A 21,663-nucleotide genomic window follows, 5' to 3' on the forward strand; every position below is an offset into this window, starting at 1 on the left:
CAGAACCAGCGTCCAGGTTGGACATAACAAAGAATTTTTTTATTGTTTTCTATGTACTCTCATCGCTAAAGGCCCCCATACATGTTAGACTTCAGTCATCTGAGCTTGCCGATAACAGATGATTCTCTATTGTCTATGGGGGCTGCTTAACTTTCCCAAACGATGTCAGGGGAAAGAAGAAGCAGGAACATTGAATTTTAATACCCTGTCCTTTTGCCCCTTGGGAGATACACTGGTGTCAGAACTGGCACTGAAGGCATCTTCGCATGAGCATGTTTGTGCACTTTTTTGTGCACGCAAAATCTCTGTGCTTTAAATATAGGGAATAGAACCCATTGATTTGAATGGACTCATTCTTATAAGCACGTTTCGTGTGTGCAAAAAAGTAGAACCTACTCTATTTGTCTGCATTTTGCACATCTAAAGTCCCATGGAAGTCTATGAAAGGTGCGCAAGAGGAAGGATGTGGCACAGCAGAAAATGCAGGAAAATGAAGACAGTTGGCCTCAGTTGGGCTTTAATAGCCATTTAGTTCCACAGAAACGTTGTGTCACATGCTTGTTAACTGGTCCTGCACACGCTCAAATTACAGTACTATTCACAGGCATTAGATTGACCCGATGTTCGCTTCGTGAGCATAAGATGTTTGGAAAAGTGTTGCGCTGAGGATTCAGCTTGAACTCTTTACCATGCATGGCTTAGTCTTCCATGTTTGGGGACATGGCAAGAGTTAAACTGGTAAACACTATTCTTTGTATCAACTTGATATCAACGTCGCTTGACTCTCCCTAGCAGCGCTGTTAGCTGAAGCACAACAGCGCCGCTAGACTTAACATGGGAACTTTGACCTGGCCTGACAGGTAACTCAATGTATCTAACTCACGGCGGTGGTGAGGATGTAACAAATCTAATGACACCAAAATCATCCACCAAAGGTCATGCAAAGGTGTCAAAGTGTGGTGCAAGACAAAGCCTGTAGGCTTTTTTTATATTTGAAGATGCACAAAAAACCCTGATTATGGCCCTCTCCAAACCTCATTCATGCACAAATACGATGTGCTATGGCAAATGTATTTGCCCAAACGCTCATGTGAAGCCAACTTGACATTGTATCTTGAGGATAGTCCATCAATCTGTTTTATGTGTTAGGCTTTGTTCACTTTAGCACTAGAGGTTCTTTTGGGAGCCTCCTTTTCTGATTTCTGCAAAAATCCCAGACGAAATAGCGATGCCTGCTGGAGTACAATGAAAGCTAGCACCTCTATATAGATAACACAGGATCTACCAGTCACAATAATTGATGATCATAGCTTATTTATTTCCCTCCCTGCATATTGACATTACAGAACGTACCTATAACAGTGTCCCATAGAATCACTGGGTCTTCTCCTGTCCATTGTGTAAATTGCAGTAAATCAAAGCTCTAAAGGCCCATTTACACGCAAAGATAATCTTTCAAATGATTGAAAGATTAGTAATCGTTTCGCATAAAGTATTAATGGGCACAAATGCCCATTAGTACTTCAGCAGCTTCATTTGCATGCAAATGAGCCTCCAGAGCTGCTTGCAGAACTCAGCAGGTTGTCTGCAATTAGCTCCATTGTTCAGCCATGGGCTGCTAGGAGAATACAATATAATCTCTAGCTCCCGTGGAGATAACAGCATGTGGACTGTTTTCTCTCACGGGCTGCAGAGAGAATACAATGTAATCTCCTGCTCCCTTGGAGAACTCACCTAAAAATCATTGTTCAGATGAAAAGTGCACGACGATTATTGCTCAATAGACATCGTTTTAACGAATTTTGAGCGATAATCGTTGCGTATAAATGGGCCTTAAAAGAGGCTGTAAAGTCTCTGCAGCAAAGTCAAGATGGCTACCCCCATAGTCATGTATAGACAATAGAATAAAAATATCTACAAACAGTAAATAAAAGATTAAAAAATGGAAAATGTTTCACTTTCTGGTTTTAATTAGTAAAAATAAAGGTGATACATTCCCTTTAAATACTGCAAAAATAAAAAAAAACATGATGTACCCCAACAAATTATTTGTACTGTACTTAATAAGGTTACAAACATTGAGTTGGCTTGCATATTAGACCTGTTTAAGGAGGGAGGAATTTCATTCTGCGTGGAAAACTGGCCTGGTGAGGTTGCTGGTCTCTGAATCTAAAGGAGGGGTAACAATTCCTAATCTGCTCAGGGACCTTACTGACATTTTACTTTCTGTTCTGTTACCAATCATGCATCCTTGCGTCCTTATATCAATATATTCTTCAACTCTGTCCATTTGTATATTTGTTCCTGTTGGATATGTTTAGCAGTTACAGAGCAGCATCCCCTGTTTGCAGTTTATATCTTTTTTCCTGAAATGATATATACTGTATGTGTCAGGTCTTCAATCTACATTCTGATTTGCAAATAGCAGAGGCTTTTTCTGTTCTGCAGCTGTTTTCGGCTGATTGAAATATCACTGAAAAAAATGTCTTCCGTTAGCATCAGTTTTCAATGTCACCTACTGATCTCCGTGATGTAAAATCTGATCATGACAGCTGATCTTGAAAGCCTTTGCCTACTGCTACATTTTGACTTCAGATTGAGTCCTATAGAATCATCTGCAGATCCATGATTATGTTTTATGACAAAAACATACAGCAAAAACATGTAAAAGTCAACATTTGCTTTGTTGCTGTAAATATTTGCAAAAATAGACATTGTCAGTCACACAACTGGTGCATAGACTGTGAGTTTGGCTCAAATGCTGTGCTTAAGAAAAGGGTACAAGGAATCGCATAGCATAGGATGAACAAACTGGCATAAAACAATGTAACATGCTCTATAAACAAATGGGAAAGACCGAACGAGCGCTGCGGAAATGAATGATAAGGGGACGATCTGAAAATGTTTGTTTTACCTGTATGAAATGAATGACGAGCAAAAAGCGAATGATTCTCATACGGCGTTCAGTCATTAGCTCGCATTTAGACTGAACGATTATTGTTCATTTTCACTCGTTTCAACGATTTCTTTGTAAGATAATCGTTCCGTCTAAAAGCACCCTAAGGCATCTTAACTACTTTACACTGGTAAGATATCAGCACAATTTCGTGAGTCATTTTCCCCCACCCTGCCCAGGGATTATATCTCGTGTGATACCAGCGATTGCAGTTTGCTTACACTTTTTTGGAATATCACCTGTTGTATACTTTATTTTCTCTCTGGACTTTTGCACTGCTGCTATAGTGTCAGACAATGCCAGGCACTTTACCCTAGAAATGCAGCCAGGCCTCCATTTTCGCTCTCAGATCTTTTGGATGGTCTCTGCTATTCAATGGCTACTTCCCAGCATTGGGATATAGCATTCTACTGCCCCCTGAAATAGGCCTCCGCCACTTTACTTGTAGCCCCCTGCTGCTGCTAGGTACTGGTACTGTGGGACTGACTTACACACTAGATCAGCACCTGCCTGGGGCTCCGACACAGCTCCCAGGCTTATATATCAGGTGCTTATCATGACAAAAACCTCTGCAGAGGGGGCAGGCAGCTAGACCTTACTATTCTCTAACATGGGGCTGGTTTTTCATAGCCACTTCACTGAGGGGGACAGCCTTCTTTGCAGCCTCTAAGAGGCTATGATAAAATGGTGATGCCTGGAGCTACGTGACATTGTGCCCATGTTTTTCTCTTCTGCTTCCCCTCCCCAGCAGTGGCTCTTGGAGGCAGAGAGGAGCAGGTCATACAGTACTACTGCACTAGGCAGAAGAGCGCTGGCAAGTGCCTTCTATCCTCTGCCCCCCTCATGGCTGCGTCCCAGACCAAAGGCGACAGGGCTTGAGCTTGCAGCTGTCAGACACTCTGCAAGAGTGTACACTGTAAGAGTTATTGGGGAGCCTGTATCCCCTTACACATATATGTATAAGCCAAAATATTGCATACTTGTCCCACTGATATGGAAACTCAATTTTTTAAAATACAAAGGAGCAGAATTTTAAACCTTTTTACATTCAGTTTACCTAGGGATGCCCTCAAATGTGAGTCAATAATATCTCTTATGTACTTAGGGCTTATTCACATGAGCATTTATCAGCTGCGTTTTTCACGGCTGGTTGATATACACTACCATCTGATGCATTGGCTTCCATTGCATCAGATCACACAGGCATAATCCCGTGGCGTAAAAGCACCCGGCCGGCCAATATAGCATAGGGCCCTTTATGCCGTCCAGGAAAGATAGTCCAGGATCTATCTTTCCCGGCCGGAATACGGTCGCTGCCATAGACTCCTAGGGGAGGTGGGAGGGAGTTTAGCAGCGTGACTGCTAAACTCCCTCCCCCTTCTCTCCTCCTCCTCTCCGCCCCTTGCTGGCTGTTTGCAATGGGCAGGGGCAGGAGCTTAGCACAGTAGCTCCTGCTCTTCCCTGCCTCCTCCCCAATGCCGGGGGCCAATGCCGTCTGAACAGGCACACAAACTTTAGAATTGTGCGCTTGTTTGCGCATTTGTACAGCGCAAGTAAAAACGCATACACCCATGTCAAAGAGCCCTTAAATCTAGTTTATATATTTGTGTAGGCTATTATTATACCATCAGTGTACAGTGAAAATTTTCATTTGTTCTCATAAACAAGGCCAATGGTTGCACTACTAGATAAAAAATTATCATGGTTAGTGGTGAACGCTATCTTGTTCTGTTTGAAATGTAGAACCTCTTAGACAGGAATCCATTATACGGCATGAAAAAACAATCCTCAAATCCATTTTTCACCAGTGTAGTCCAGAAACGATAGTCTGAAAAAGTTTTGTGTTGGGGATCTCTACATTATTAAGTTGGGTGCCAGGAATCAGAGACCCTTTTCAGCAAGGCTTGCCCTCCTTAATTTAAATATGGAAAAGGTACCACATAAAAGCAGGTAGATCTGTGGCAGCAGAGGCGTAACTTGAAGCTCCTGCGCCCCAATGCAAAACCTGTAACAGGGCCCCCAACTATTATGCTTTATACATAGTATTGAGTTCCCTATATGGAGAGGAGAGGCCTTATGGGCCCCCTAAGGCTCCTGGGCCCGGGTGCAACCGCATCCCTGCATCCTCTATAGTTTCGCCCCTGTGTGGCAGAATACTGGATGCAGCACATAGCCTAATACTAGAAGTCCAAAAGTACCCCGACCATCCTGGAGGTGATAAACATGGTTAACCTATATTAATTAGATTTATAATATTATATTGGGGGTAGTAGATGGGGGCACAGAGGAGGCATTTCATGTAACATGGCATATTTGGTTAAATGATGAGCAGCTTTATAAAGGTGCAAGATGACAATTTTGCTGCTATGCGTCGTCCCCCTGATTTTCTTCTCTTTTTTTGAAAGTTTTAGAATCATTGTGTTGTATATAGTTATGTAAGAATATAGCCTTTGTACGTCATAAATGCCAAATAAGAGATAAGCATTGTAAAAATTCTAAAGGTAAAAGTACGTGATAATGCGGCAAAGCTGTTATAAAGGAACATCCATTTTTTTCTACAATGGAAAACCATAGAAAGTATTGTTCTAAAAACTATGCATCTTTTTCTATTTAGGGATTACCAGGAAAGGATGGACCTTCCGGCCAAAAAGGAGATAAGGTAAATTTGCATAAAGTACATCGAATTGACAAGGCTCTGTCTTTGTTTTTCAAATTTTTTTCTTTTTCTTCCTATTGTTGCAAATGTCTAGTAATTGTGCTTAGCTTGTTTCTTCATGTGATGTCTTTTTCTGGCAGCACTTTTCTCCACAGGTGGCTCTATTCAAGTCTATAAAGTCACTCTGTAAATCACTGCAGAGTTAAAACACTATGCAGACACAGCTGTTTTCATCTTTTTGGTGATTTATAGACCATTTTGTATATTTCATCCTAATTATAATTTTTAATAATGGATTATATTTTCTGACGTTACGTTACAAGGCAGTTTCCAATGCTGTTGTTAAAAAATTGTAGAACATGAAATGCCGTGATTCAGACTTCTGGTTCATTAAGATCTTGCATTTAATTAACCCTATGGGAACCTGTATGCATATTTTATAAGGCACTGTGAATACAAAAAACTAATGCCAACATGTTCACCTTCCTCTTAGGAACTGGTACAATTTAGCATTCATTGCCAGCTATCAATATTTTCCTTCAATTATATCATGCTTAAACTAATAAGACAAAAACAGCATAAATAATTTGGAGTATTTTACTAATATACATAATAAGCTTATGGTGCACAGTTTCTTGTTCACAGAGCAAAGTTCTCTTTCCTAAAACACAGACTTGTAAAAGTTTCAGCTAACTGTTGCTACAAATCTGAACTCAGCAATGTTGACTCCTATTGACCTGCATTGGATCACTCCCTAGTGGAGGCAACAGACATCTGAACTTTTTACAAGGATGTGTGTGGGGAAGAGAGGAGCATGGCTGTCTACTTAAAAAGAAAGGGCACTGTAGAGTCCTTTTATTTATTCTATTCTATTCTGTTGAGCCATCTAATAAAATCAAATATAGCCGGTACTGGTAGACCCCAGACAAGGTACAATAGTACACTACCAGCCAGGGCTTTTGTGAAACACAAATCATATCAATCTGCAATTTATATACAGTAAAGGTAATATCTGCATAAAAGTGAAATCATCAATACTCCATTGTTGTTCTTGTACTAGTCCTCAGTTGCAATCATGGTTATGCTGGATGCTATATGAAACAGTCGACTACCTTGTCAACAGTTGAAACACCTCTGGAAGCATAACTCAACTCCTATAAAAAAATGAGAGAGGTTTTTCCTTACAATATATTACTGTGCAATACCCCTATAACGAAAAACCTTGATTAAAAAAATATAACTAAAAACTAATGTAAGTACAAACCCACTCATTCGAACTTTTAGAGATAACACTGAGATTCATAGCTGGAAACCACAAAACATAAAACCCTGAGGGCTAATGCCCGCAAACGGATTTGTACCGCGGTTCCCGCAGCGGAATAATACAGCTATTAGGTTCTATTGAACCTAATAGCTTTTCTGCCCGCCAATGCTGGCATGCGTTATTTTACCGCGGATAAAAAAGTCAGTGAAAAAAGATTTTTTTAAAATAGCCGTACGTGTCACAGAAAAGAAATACAGAAAAAAATGTTGGTACCCGAAGGGAAAAAAATAGTAAACAGTAAAACGACTACATGGGTAAAATCCCTAAAATGTGTCTGGTCCTTTAGGTACAAAACAGCCTGGTCCTTAAGGGCTTAACGGTGTTTTCTCACCAGAAATAGTTATCATCTATCCACAGGATAACTAATAAAGGTCCAACTTCTGGGACTCCCAGGGTTAATGAAAACAGCACACCCTGAGGCCTCGTTCAGACGAGCGTGGATTTGCACGTACATACACGCATGCAAAACTGCGCATCCATGCACGTGTCAAAACACGCATGAACAAGGCTCCATACCCATTGCTTTCCATGGGGCCGTGGCTTATGCTGGTTGTCCCATTGCTTTCAATGGGATGCAGGCAACCCCTGCAATGATTTTCGGGGAAGGGCTTTGAATATAAGCCGTTCCCTGAAAATCAACCCTATGTGGTGTTAAAAAAAAAACAAAAACTCACTTCTCTGCCGATGTCGGGGTCGCCGCTTGGTCCCTGGCATTGAAATGAAGTTCTTTCAGCAGGTGGGGATTTAAAATCCCCGACTCCTGAAAGGGCTGCGTCTGATTGGCTGAGCGCGTAGCCAATCACAGGTAGCGCTCTGCCATTCATTGAATTCATTGAATTCCACGTCTGCTGAAAGAGCTTCACTACAGTGCCTGGGGACCAAGCAGGGAAGATGCGCTTGAGCCCCAATAGTGGCGGAGAGGTGAGTATATGTATTTTTTTATTTTTTACACAAGCTCAGGTTGAATTTTAGGGAAGGTCTTATATTTAAAGCCCTTCCCTGAAAATCATTGCAGGGGATGCCGGCATCCCATTGCTTTCAATAGGGCCACCGGCAGCGGCGGCCCCATTAAAATCAATGGGAGAGCTTTGCGATCCTCTGCCACAGCTGTCACAGCTGTGGCAGGGGATTCTTTACTCCTCGCAGGGAGTCCCCTTGTCACTGAACACTGTGACAATACTGTCACAGTGTTCAGTGATGAGGAGACGCCCCGCAGGGAATATTGATGCACAGCACGGACCTATGTGCACGCATGTCCTATCTTTTGCAGGTTTCCACATTTGCATGCAGGTAAAACACAGACATGTGAACACACCATAGGGAATTCATTTGGTTTTTTTCACACGCATATTTACGTGCAAATACACGCTGATCTGAACGTGGCCTGAGTCTCCCTATTGATTGAAGTGATGGCGTACATGTTTGATCACTGCTGTACTGACTTCTATGGAAGTCAGGAATAGCAGAACAAGACAGCATCTAGATAGATGTTAACATTTCCAATTAACTTTGTTATTCCAGCATAAAGTTGATGTACAATTTTAATACCTGGATCGGTGCTTTCATTTTCTGCTATTCTGCTAGAGTCCTTTTGGGATTTTTGCACTGTGTTGCATGTATCCAAATTATAATTCACAGAAAAATCCCTACAGAAGAATAACCTAAAGCAAGCTTTTTAGTGATAAATAATTAAAACCATGGGGTGTAAAGGGACAAACACATATACACCTGGATTCTATGGCAAAAAGGAAAGCATAGTACAGAGGTGAACAAACCCCAAATAAGTGTTGATGTATTCATATTTATTTATGGTTGGGAATATAAGTATATAGAGTGTGCTGTTAACTTTGCTTTTTGTGAGAGATACAGTATGGTTCAACTACCTCCATAGGTAGTGAGTGCAGCAGCGGTCACACATGTGCGCTGCTACTCTATTTACTAGGAGACATGAAGTGGGCAATTCTTGTAATCCCTGGGGTACCCAGTGGTCAGAACCCTAGTGTTCAAACATTTATCATTTATTCAGTAATTTTGATTATTAAATCCATAGTAAGGCTTGCCAAACATAAGAAACTGGGACATTCATGGTAATTTGACCAATTTTCAATGGCTCAAACTGGTAAAAGAAATCTTCGGACTTGAGACTAAGCACAATACTTATATTTGTCGCTGTAATGAGATTGAAATTCATTGATGAATAGCTAAGCGCTGCCTGTAATTGGCTAAGCGCTCAGGCAATCAGCACAGTCCTTTCAGGAGGTGGGGATTTTTAAATCCCCGCCTGCTGAAAGTGCTGGACAGCAGTGCAGGGGAGCCAGCCGGAGAGCGCGCCTGGGCGGCGGAGAGGTGAGTAAAGATTTTTTTGTCTTTTTCTCCAGCTAGGGATGATTTTCAGGGAAGGGCTTATATTTCAAGCCCTTCCCCAAAAATCATTCTGCGGGGGCTGCCTAAAAACCACTGCTTTCATTGGAGCTGGCAGCAGCAGTGCCGACCCCATTGAAAGCAATGGGATAGCATCTCGGACTTTTGCCATAGCTGTCACAGCCGTAGCAGAAGTCCGCAATATACTCTCTATGCTTTTATTCGGGCTGGCGCTGCTGTTGCTGCTGTCGGCCACATTGAAAGCATTTGTGATATTGCAACATTTTTTTTGTGCTAAGAGGTGAGTGTTTTCACTCGCTCTCGCAGGGCAAGAAAAAAAAACGCTAATGGGTGTCCACCCTTATGTTTTCATGTTCCCCACCCTATATTCTGTTCAATTCAATTAGCATCTATAATGTCTTTGTATGTGTTATGTTCACCCTGAGCATAGTGCACACCACACCCAGGGCAAATGCGAATAGCAAACAGGACTCGCATGCAGACATCCAACAATGACTGACAAACACCAAAACACTCTCCTAGAATACTGACACACATAAGCAGATGGAATAGCTTAAGTAAATCTAAAGGTATTGCCGTATTTTTCGCTTTATAAGACGCACTTTTTCCCCCTCCAAAGTGTGTGGGGGGGGGGAGTTGCTGCGTCTTATAAAGCGAATGTGGCAAAAAATGTGTTCCGATCGCCATTTTTAGCGCGATCGCGAATTTAATGTGCAAGCGCGATTTAGTTAGCGTGATTGCGTGTTAAACTTGCGATCGCACGAACAAATGTGCGACCAGTCTCCTCCCCACTGCCGCCCATACATACCTGTGATTGGTCGTGAGAGCCGGCGAGTACTACTGCTGCTACCCGCCTCCACCAAACGGCTTCCTTCCTTCCTCCTGCTTCATAGACGCGCCGCTGTGATATGGAGTGCCAGTTTTTCGGACCTCTGCTGCTCCCACTGCTCTGTCACCTGGCACTATCCCTGCACTGTCCCTAGGTGAGTTCAAATTTTTTTCCCCTATTTTCCCGCTCTAAAACGGGAGTGCGTCCTATATACCGGTGCGTCTTATAAAGCGAAAAATATGGTAGTTTGTATTTTGGCCAAGATAGTTAAGCTCACAAGCCCACATCAAGGATCCTTGTGGTCTCGTGAGTCACTACTCTAACAAGACAACTTAAACCCTAGGCGCACCTGCCTGCAAGAAGGGTGATCATTCCAATAGGGATGGCCCTACGATGGAATCTAGGTGCCTGGCTTGCTATAGATAGTAAGCGGTATACAAGCAAAACAGGACACTGTTCACACCAACAAACAAGGGAAACCCACTCAGAATCTCATGCATGCAGCAACACCAAGCAAAACATGCAAGACTCCAAATGCCAGGATTCTGAGAGGAATGAGGAGAAAGATAAATGACCAACACCCTCTTGCAAGAGGGGCTATCATTTATGTGCAGCAATCGGTGGTGATTGGCTGACTAGAGCAATACCCACTCAGCCAGCTCAATCATCCCACCACTGTGGCAGTGTCCTACTGGAAACCCATAGAACTACAGGTCCTAGGAACACAACGTGACAACACCCCCCTATAAAAAAGGGGCCTCTGGACCCTTAGGGCATAACAAAATAGCAACTTCTCAAACAGACATAACGTTGTACTGGACTTATCCATACGGACCAGGAATAGATGCATCTAAGTCATAACAAGCAGTAAGAATACCAATCGTGCAACTCTTGACAGAAACTTTTGCACATTACAGTAACTGTAGTATGCAGAAAGAGTACACGAAATCAAAGCACAATGGAAACCCAGAGGCAAAAAAAAGATGACAATCTCTACTCCTGACTCACCGTCGCACAGGACTTATCTATACAGGCCTACTGCGGATGCACCTATGTCAAAGCAGGAGAAGGAATTAAACACAGATACACAACACAAAGGGGTCTAGTGCATATGGTATGGCTGTTTATTATGTCGCATCTGACCTGAATGCAATGCACACCACGTCTAGGACAAACATGAATAGCAAATGGGACTTGCGGGCAGACATCCAACAATAACTGAAAAAAAAAAACCTAGAATACCAACACGCATAAGCAGATAAAACAGCTAAAGTACATATGAGGTATTGGTTCATATTTTGGCCAAGATACTTAAGCTCACGAGCCCACGACAAGGGTTCTCGTTGTCTCATGAGTTCCTACTCAGTGTGCTCCTGGAAACCCATAGAACTACAGGTCCCAGGAGCACAATGTGACACTGTGCCTCTGTATCATAATCCAGTACAGTTTAGGCCTATAGAATTCTATAAACTATGTATTACAGCTCTGTAAAACTTGGGACTAGTAATATGGCTCCATACATGAGGCATTATGAAACATTACATGATCATAATATAATTATGACTTTATATAATCTATCTTTATTTTTAGTTAAAGGGGTACCATTTTCATTAAAAACACAAGAGAGGATTTTCACCATGCAGATAGTTGATATTCACAGCCAAACTTTATGCTATCAATATATTGTAACACTTGGATTACACTTCCCCAGGGAACTAGTCTGACTGTCTGACTGTTGCTGTTTGAGGCCAGATTAGCAGATGGCTCCATAGGGAATCCAAATAGCATATTTCAAACAAATAGCAGCTTGTAACTGTGTGGTTATCCAAAACAAAAACTTAGAACACTGTCATATATGAAATCAAAATAATGAAAAAAATCAAGTAGTTTTCACATCCAAGTGTTAGCGTGTTATGACTTACTAATGTTATAATCTTTACTTATTTGCAATTGAATGCTAAATAAAGTTGAATAAGTTTGCAAGTTCTTACTTTTGTGTTTTTTTTCATTTAGTCATTTTCTGTAATTTTCTTAATCAAAATCTATAGCTTGGCTTATGATTATGCTGGCTACTTTTGGAAACATACATCAGTTTACCTTGATTTCTCTGTGAGACTAGTGACTAGAGTTCTAACTCTGTAATTGTCAGCTTACCCCCACAATGCACTGCTTTCTAGTAACAGGAAACCAGCAAAATTCTTGTCAAACTCTTAGATCAATACATTCTGTGATGTGTGGCATGAATTGAACAGCTTAGGAAAAAACATGATTTTGCAAAACTCTGTCATCAGATGTCTAACCTGTGTGAGTCGATATGTGGCCACACAGTGGTTGTAATGTGAACTGCAGCCAGAAAAAGGTTTTTGCTAGCATTTTGAAATATTGTATTGAATTTGTTTTGTGAGAAATTGGAGTCTTTTAAAGGAACACTTCAGGCAAAAAACTGAAAGTCTTTTATGTCTAATGCAAGTTCTAAGTAGCAGAGTTTGACACACAGATTCAAAGAATACTAAATTGTCGTTATAAGACAAGTAAAGTCAAGTAATTGTAGAGTTACTCAATATTTTAAGGATGTTTTCCAAGTTAGTATTTATATTGTTCTGGGCGCTCAAAACTATATAAAAGTAATATATTCACTGATTTGGTGGCCTGGCACCACAACTGTCACATGAACTTCTAGTATAGAAGCCTTGAGGCAGGTTTATGGCACTTCACTGATGACCTCCCTGTTGGCCTCCCATTGGCCATTCTCGGTCATGACTTGCATCGCACAGAACACAGACACCATGACTGGCACGAAAATGGGACATGCTACAATTCTTTTCTATTTTGCTACATTGCGTGAGAGAAAAATCAACTATGTAATTAGATCCAATACAAACAATGGAATCTATTTTTGTGCAAGTTTTGTGCATTTCGCACACAATGTATGTGAGAATATTGGCCCTGTAAAGGGCCATTTACACAAGACGATTATCACGTAAAATTCATGCACTATTTGTTTAAAGTTTGTGGGTCACTCACTTTCAACCAGCATAAAAATCATTACTAGATCGCTGACTTCTCACTACGTGCAAACGCTCCCCGCTTTACATAGAATGAGAAGCGCCAGGCGAGAAGCTGTCAAGAACCCAGTGCTGATTTGCTTGTCTAATCATACTGCACGAGTGCTATCACCCGCTGGGATGTTAGCACTTATGCAGTCATGTAGACGACTATTGTCCTGTCTTAATGTGACATAACTCCGTCGAATGATAAATCTGATGAGTTTTAACACTGTCTAGTCTAAGCTTAGACCATCTTTTAGTTGGCTTAGTTTACACCAAAAATTAAACCAAAATTTTGGCGCAATTTCATACAATTATTGGCACAATTTAGCCTACATCTCTTTTTTGGACAAGTATAATGGCAGAAAGAGAAAACCCCTAGGAAACCCTGAATCCAAAATTGGATTGGAAAGGGTTAATTAATGAATAACTTGTTATGATTAAAATGTGTTTGCCCAGAGCATATATATAGGGTTTCTTTGTTGAGATATTATACTTTGAGAGTTACATAAAATTCATGGGAGCTAGGTAGAAAGCTTTTAAACCTATACTTCAAATCAAAAAATCTCACATTTTTTGTAAAAAACATGATTTTGGGTAATAAAGTAGATGAAAGTTGACAAATTATTTTGTATTTGTACTATCTGGTTTCCATCCCAAAGCATTTGAAGCAGGAGTCTCATTTGCATTTTAAAATAACTACAGTAAGCTACTTTTGATAAATTGTTTTCCAAACATGTTGTCATTTGTACTGTTCAATACCGAGGTGTATGGATGTGTCAGCAAAATAATGTACTTTACATGAGAAAATAAAGTGGTTGTCGAAGACCACAAATTACTTTTTGCTGCTTTGATTTGTCACGTGCTGTTCAAACAAAGCCCTTCACACTGTGTTTTAACTTAAATCACCGGCCTTATGTATAATTTATCACTGGCGCTATTTGTCCGTGAGTAACGTGTGGATTTAAAGCAATACAAGATAAGTAAATACAATGGATAATGCTGCCGGGAAGAATAATGATCTTATCAGGCTCGTTCTTATTACATTTACTGCTGTTTCATAACAAATGCATATTTATGATGGATTCTAATTTGTCCAATGCAAGAACTTGATTAGTGTTTAATGTGTCGTTTATTCTTGTTTTGTACAGTCAACCCATCCTCATTATAGAAATTACAGCTCTTATCATCCCTGCTCCAAATACATTAGTTTGATGTTTTTTTCTGTGCTCGCAGTGACTTGGTAAATATTTTTTACAAGGATTACTCCAGTTGTTTTCTTATTGTTTTGATTTGTAGGGGGACGTTGGTCCAAGAGGATTGCCGGGCCTGCCAGGATTGGTAATTATATAACAGCGCAAATTAGGTTTCAAATTGTACAGCATGTGAAGTAGGTGCCATAAAATCCATAAGGTTTAGTGCCTAGCCAGCAGAGCAGGCAGGAACAAAGCTAATAAATACAGGCAAATGGCTTTCTGTAAAATCATTATTTTGAAACAAAATAGCCTAGTGTGGATGCCGTTCTGCATGGTTCATGATCATAAAACCATCTAAAAAGCTCTGTTATTTCTTAAGAAGTCTACATTAGTAAATATACAGTTGTCAGGGCTTCCAATAAAAACACTATCCTTGTCATGCCTTCTTATACAGCACACTGCTTCTTACAGATTGTAAGTGGTCACTGGAAGTTCTATTATAGCATTTTACAGTTATCTGCTTTATTAAGATTATTTATATCATTATTGGTTATTTATAACACAGACAACTTGCTGAAAGCAAAACATGATAATGTTCACTTGCAACAATGTTTCAGAATGTTACAGACTGTTTATATAACAGTTGCCTAACATACTTTTAAAGGGATGTAAAACAGTTCATGTCTGTCTATGCGGTGTGCCTGGTATTGCAGCTAATTCACATTCAAGTGAATCCCCATTTAATACCAAGTACAGCCTAATATTGAATTTCCCTACAGCTTAAAGAAGTTGTCTCATGAAAATAACTTATTGCGTATGCACATTGTCTAATTGGGGGGCCTGACCACTCAGACTCCCACTGTTAACAAGAATGGGGGTCCTGAATGTTTTCTGAGTAAATGGAGTAGTGATCATACTATCCTGTGGATGAGGTGTAAGTTATTTTCTTAGGACTATTTGTGGACCATTAATTAATCATTTTAAAAACATTACTGCATATCAGGAGTTCTAAGGAAAAATGATTGACAAGAAAGAATAATAAAAGGGGTTTTCCAGGCAGTGCCTGCTGTCTTCATCAGGATTCACAGGGGTCGGAGTGGAAGTCGCTGCTCCGACACCTGTGTAGTGGCCGGCGCTTGTAACTGCAAGTGCAGTTCCCACTGATTTGAGAGCTGCACCTGTAGTTACTAATGCTGGCAACTACAGAGGGGTCAGAACTGTGGCTTCTGCTGCGACCCCTGTGAATCCTGGCGCTAGCAGTCAGCGCTGCCTAGAAAACGCCTTTAAAAATGCCCTCCCTGGACCACTTTTGCTAGGTATTAACCACACATAGTAGAAACACCAAGCAAGACTTGTAATTTTGGAAATGTTCTGACCCAGTCATTTAGATATCACAATTTGACCTTAAGCTTGCCTATTTTTCCTGTTTCCAACACATCAATTTGATCCATCCATAACATGGCTGCCTATGGAGGGGCATATATGCAACACGTAATCATGCCCTCCTTGGCTGATGCGCAGATGTCAGGCACACTTTGTATGTGCCTGGATTTGAGTTGACTGTATATTATTGGAGGAGTCATAATGATACATTGGTCAAATGTTCCTCCATAGGCAACCAAATTATTGACGGGAATGCTGTCTGAGCCACCCAGATGGCCTGCCAAGTGGTAAGGGAGCTTTACTTCTTTATCCCTTTCCAATCCACTGTCTGATGTCTGAAGACATTATGATTTAAGGCTGTACAGCTCCAATGTTGGAAGGCGTTCGTCAGGGTTCTCTTACTGTATATTGCTAGCCTCTCTGCTGTCAGAGCCTATCCAATGTGTCATCTCATGCAGCACTGGCTTTAGCCAGCATATAGCGCCGTTGTATAATGGCAGAAAAAGAGTAAGCCCCCGAGGAAAACCAGGATACAAATTGGATTGGAAAGGGTTAAAATACAGAATGGGACCTGAGAGGTAATGAAGATGTCAGTAAGTGCTATGCAAAGACCATTTATAGTAAAATCAAAATTTATTCTCGAATATTGATAAAAAGACACAGAAAAGTGAAAGCAATTTATCTCAATTAAGAAATTCCATATGGATCCGTTTGTCAAGACTACCTCTTTTCTTAATAGTCTGGCAACCCTCTAAATTTCAGTTAGATCAGCTTGTTTACTTGCCTAATTTGAAAAATAATACAATTAAGGACAAATGAAGCTTGTCAAATAAAGAAACATTGTTATGCATAATAAAATGTGTTAACCCCTTAGTGACCACCCCATAGTGTTTTTAAATCCTGGTTGGGTAGGCTGTAATCCCCAGGGCCGTACAAACACGCTCGCTCTGGTGACAGCTCCAGAGGTAGCCGACAACCTGGAGCTGTCATGGGGGGCCAGGATATCCGACACCCGGTCATGTGATCGCCAATATCCAATGAATAACAGCGATCGCATTAAAGTAAATACAAAGTTTAAAAAGTTAAAGTTTCAGCTCCCCTCACAGATCGGATCTATGAGGGGAGCTGAGAGTACTCACCACCATCTTCTGTGATGCCCTGCAGTGTTCTGGTCTTCCAAGACCTGATACTGGTGTCTGTGCGTGCGCACCAGACGTCAATACGCCACACGCACACGCAGAACACTGCGAGGCCCGAGAAATTTAAAAACTCCCTGCTCCCGGCTTGTATGAGTACCCAAGAGCAGGGAGCTGTCACCGGGAACCGCTGTATGTGGTTCCCGGTCACATTATCGCCGTTATCCAATGGATGACCATTATCATATAAAGTTTAAAAAAATGTTTAAAGAAAAGTTTGTTTCATCTCCCCTCACAGATCGTATCCATGAGGGGAGATGAAATCTTTCTCTGCAGACCTTACCCCGGCTTCTGCGCACACGCCCGTCGCCAAATTGGTGGACGCATGCGCAAAAGTTAGGGATTGTGGGGGTAATTTTTTAATCTCCTTGCTCCTGGCTACCAAATGTAGCTGAGAGCCTGGAGAGGTCATGAGCAGCCGCGGTATGCGGTCATTGGACACATGATCACCATTATCCAATGTATGATGGCGATCATACATGCAAATATTTTAAAAAGTTAAAGTTTTATCTCCCCTCACAGATCAGATCTGTGAGGGGAGGTGAAATTACTTACCTAAGGGCTCTGGCAATGTTTCCCGATAGGATATTTATCGCTGGACCTTTCCCCAGCTTTGGCGCATGTGCCCGTTAATAAAATGGCGGACACAAACGCAGAAGCTGTGGAGGGCCTGGGAAATTTAAAATCTCTTTGCTCTTGGCTACTATAGGGAGCAAAAGAGCCTGAAGCAGTGACTGAGGGCTGCGGAGAGCAGTCCCCGGTCACGGGCTCGCTGTTATCCAATGGATGATGGCGATCACGTAAAAGTTAATATACAGTACAAGTTTAATGCTCCTTTCGGCTACGGCTACAATGGGTATGTTTCTGAACTTGGCACAAACAGGGGTATCCATTTTACTGTGCAAGTCTTCATTCATATGTGTGCTGTAAAAAAAACATAATTTTTTCCTTCTACTTTTCTTAGATTCATTCAAAAAATGTGGGGTCAAAATACACAGTTCACCCCTAGGTGAATCTGTTAAGGGGTGTAGTTTTCAAAATGTGGTCATTTGTGGGGGTTCTGCATCGTTTTGGCTGCTCAAGGGGTCTACAAGTGTGCAATGGGGCCTAAGTCACCTCCAAGCAAAATGTCTGTTCTGAAAGCAACCGGCTGCTTCTTTCGCTTTGGGCCCCGTTGTGCATATGGACATAAGATTGGGGCCACAATGGGTATGCTTCTGAACACAGGACAAATAGGGGTATCCATTTTGGGGTGCAAATTCTCATTTTTTTTTACACATTTCTGGATGAATTGCAGGGAAGGGCTTATATATTTAAGCCCTTCCCGAAAATTCATCCCGCGATCGCCCGCAGCGCATTGCTTTCAATGGAGCCGGCTGTATTGCCGGCTCCATTGAATTCAATGGGCTAACATCGTTCTTTTCTGCCACAGCTGTTACAGCTATGGCAGAGGAAAACGATCTTTATGCTGACATTTTTTTTTTATTTTTTTTTTACACATTTTAGGATGATTTTCAGGTAAGGGCTTATATTTTTAAGCCCTTCCCGAAAATTCATCCTGAGATCGCCGGCAGCCCATTGCTTTCAATGGAGCCGGCTGGATTGCCGGCTCCATTGAATTCAATGGTCAGTGCTCGTTTAATCGAGATGAGTACCGCGTGGTGCTCGTCTCGAGTAACGAGCATCTCGAGCACCCTAATACTCGAACGAGCATCAAGCTCGGACGAGTATGTTTGCTCATCTCTATTTATTAGTCCTTGGCACTCCTCAGAGATGGTTAAATCCCAAGTTTGCTGAATCTTCGCCTTTAATACATCCTTGGTGCAGCATGAATTTTTACACAGCTCCTGCTTCATTTTCCCCAATCAACAACAAATCAGGGCTCCTTGCAGGCCAGAGAAGTGTCGAGATCCTATTTTGAGTCAAGCAGGCTTCAGCTAACTTAGCTGTATGACAGGACACTCTGTCTTCTTGGAAAATGAATTGCCCATCATTACTTTGAAGGTTCAGAAACAGGACAAAAGATGTACAGCCAAAATTTTTTAGTACATAGGAGCATCGATAGTATTCACCATGAATTGGAGACTGCCTATCCCTATAGCATGGAAATTTCAGTCTCCAAGTTAGAAAGTATCGGTGAAATGCTTCTTCAAAAGTTCGAACCACTCGTTTGTGCTCATCACCAATGCAGAGATCAAACCTTGACTTATTCTATACTTTCAACTTCCATTGACAAGGCACCCAGTCTTGGTGCTCATTAAACCCAGCAAGGTTTCTTACAGGTTCATTACAAGTGTTTTTTATTTTACCTTGTAGAAAGCAAAGCCCAAGTCTGCGAATGGCTCTATTGCATGTTACTGAAATTCTTGCTGGTAATGGAATTTCATTTCATTGAAAGTGCAGGAACTGACACTCACCGAATCTACTTGACCATTCTGTGTAACACTCTTCTGTCTTGGGCAGACATTTTTGATGGGGGTGCCATTTTCTTCCCAACATCAGATAAGCAGTTTTGAAACAATACCTTGAGTTGTCGAACGAGGTATATCCAATGTTTTGAAAATCCCATATTAAGATTTTTCCTTTTATGCAATTGTATACTTGCTTCTCTTGGTTGCTCATGTACTGGTTTTAATATGATGTCTAATTTCTCATAACTGATTGGCCTATAGTTGTCGCCTGCAAAATCCTCCTTTTCTCAAGAGGCAGGAGCTAAATCATTTTATTTACAGCACGCCCTGCCCTATAGTCCTTGGATTTAAAACATCTAACAGATGTCCATGTCAGTATCATATAATCTTTGCAACTAGTATAATTCTAGAATACCCTGCGCTCATGGAAACATTAGGTAGAATGCACTTCCTCAAGTGAGCCAAAACTTGTGATACATTTCTTACCACAGAAAAGTTTGAGAAAGCAAAATTATCAAGCTGAGAGGTGAAGATAGTTAAATAAAAGTTGAGCTGATTGGCTGTCAGAGCAAGATGCCAGCCTAATGATTACAGTCACAATGGAAGCTCCATGTTGGCAGTAATGATATGTTAAGCTTATCTGTATTTCATGCAATTTCCATCTGGCATCAAATTTCAGGCAAAACCTATTATTGAGATCTCTTCTATTTAAAATGGTGTTATCAGGTCTACTATCCAATTCCATGGTCAGGCTTATTTAGAGGCAAAATGTAAATTGGTCCCTGTAGAGCTATCATTGCATGATAATTACAAAATTATATGAGGATTAGCAGATCGGAATTTCTGTGAATTTCAATCAAAAGTATAAAACTTTTTATATTCGCTGTTCAAAGTGCATAGTGAGGTGTTGTTAGTTTTTGGTTAACAAAACAAGCTGCCAAATAAATTTCCTCAGTCCTGAAAAGCATATTTAATGAATGACATGTCCTTATGGCATTGTAATAACAGTATGGCCAGTGTTTTGTGCAAGGCAGTCAAGATTTCGCTCCAAAGTATGAGCTGCGAAACACATAGAAAGAGAGAGAAAATATGTCAGATGAGGGGAAATGTTTATTTATTTAATGTTTATTAGTAGTTTAACCCCTTAATGACATGGCCTATTTTGAGCTTAAGGACCAAGCCTTATTTTTCAAATCTGACATCTGCCACTTTCTGTGCTAATAACGTTTGAATGCTTTTACTTATCAAGGTGATTCTGAGATTGTTTTTTCGTGACATATTGTACTTTATGTTAGTGTAAAAATTTCATCAATAAATTTTGTCCTTATTAGGAAAAAAAATCCAAATTTACTGAAAATTTGGAAAAATTCACAATTTTCAAACTTTGAATTGTTTTCTTTGTAAGATAGAAAGTCAAACACCACAACATAGTTATTAATTAACATTTCCCATAGGCCTACTTTACACAGCAATCATTTTTTAAGTGTTATTTTACTTTTTGCAGACTCCACAAAGTATATAAATTTAGCAGTAATTTTTCACATTTACTAGCAAATTTCAAAATCTAAATTTTTTAAGGACCAATGCAGTTCAGACATAGTTTTGCCGAGCCTGTATATCAGAATCCCCCATGAATTGCCCCATTTTAAAATCAGCACCCTTCAAAGTATTCAAAATGGCATTTAGAAAGTTTATTAACCCTTTAGATGTTTTACAGGAATTAAAGGAAAGTGCATCAAAAATTAGAACAGTTCCTTTTTTCTACTGATTTTCAATATAAAACCTTTTTTTTTATATATAAAACAGTAGGAGTTAGCAAAGAAACAAAACTTGGAATGTATTACCCAGATTCCGCAGTTTTTAGAAATGCCCCATATGTGGACGTAGCTTGTTGTATGGGCACATGGTAGGTCTCAGAAGGAAAGGAGCGCTTCTTGTCTTTTTGAATGCAGATTTGGCAGGAATAATTTTCAGACCCCATGTAGTGTTTGCAGTGCCCCTGAGGTAGCAGTACATTTGAAACCCCCAATAACTGACCCCATTTTGGAAACTACACCCCTCAGGGAATTTATTAAGGGGTGTAGTGAGCGGTTTGAACCCACAGAAGTTTGAGGAATTTTTTTTAACAGTTTGAGTTCAATACAAAAAAATCACATTTTTCACATAATGTTCAGCTTTAGGCCCAGATTTATATTTTTTACCAGTGGCAGAAGGAAAAAACATACCCCATGATGCGTTACCCAGTTGCTCTCGAACACGGAAATGCCCCATATGTGGACATAG

The 21,663-nt window shown here is 40.6% G+C and overlaps 1 protein-coding gene across 7 annotated transcripts in view; it reads left to right on the forward strand.

Moving 5' to 3' along the window:
- Nucleotides 1-21,663, forward strand: part of COL19A1 (collagen type XIX alpha 1 chain) — an 859,492-nt gene that overhangs the window by 551,968 nt on the left and 285,861 nt on the right. For 6 of the 7 annotated variants that reach the window (XM_066604267.1, XM_066604301.1, XM_066604294.1 and 3 more), the window contains 2 exons: nucleotides 5,571-5,615; nucleotides 14,494-14,535. In XM_066604267.1, coding sequence (XP_066460364.1) covers nucleotides 5,571-5,615; nucleotides 14,494-14,535 — 87 coding nt within the window. The remainder of the gene's footprint in view (nucleotides 1-5,570; nucleotides 5,616-14,493; nucleotides 14,536-21,663) is intronic. The other variant, XM_066604321.1, reaches the window with a different exon arrangement.

Source organism: Eleutherodactylus coqui, chromosome 1 (genome assembly GCF_035609145.1).
Source record: "Eleutherodactylus coqui strain aEleCoq1 chromosome 1, aEleCoq1.hap1, whole genome shotgun sequence".
Taxonomy (NCBI): Eukaryota; Metazoa; Chordata; class Amphibia; order Anura; family Eleutherodactylidae; genus Eleutherodactylus; species Eleutherodactylus coqui.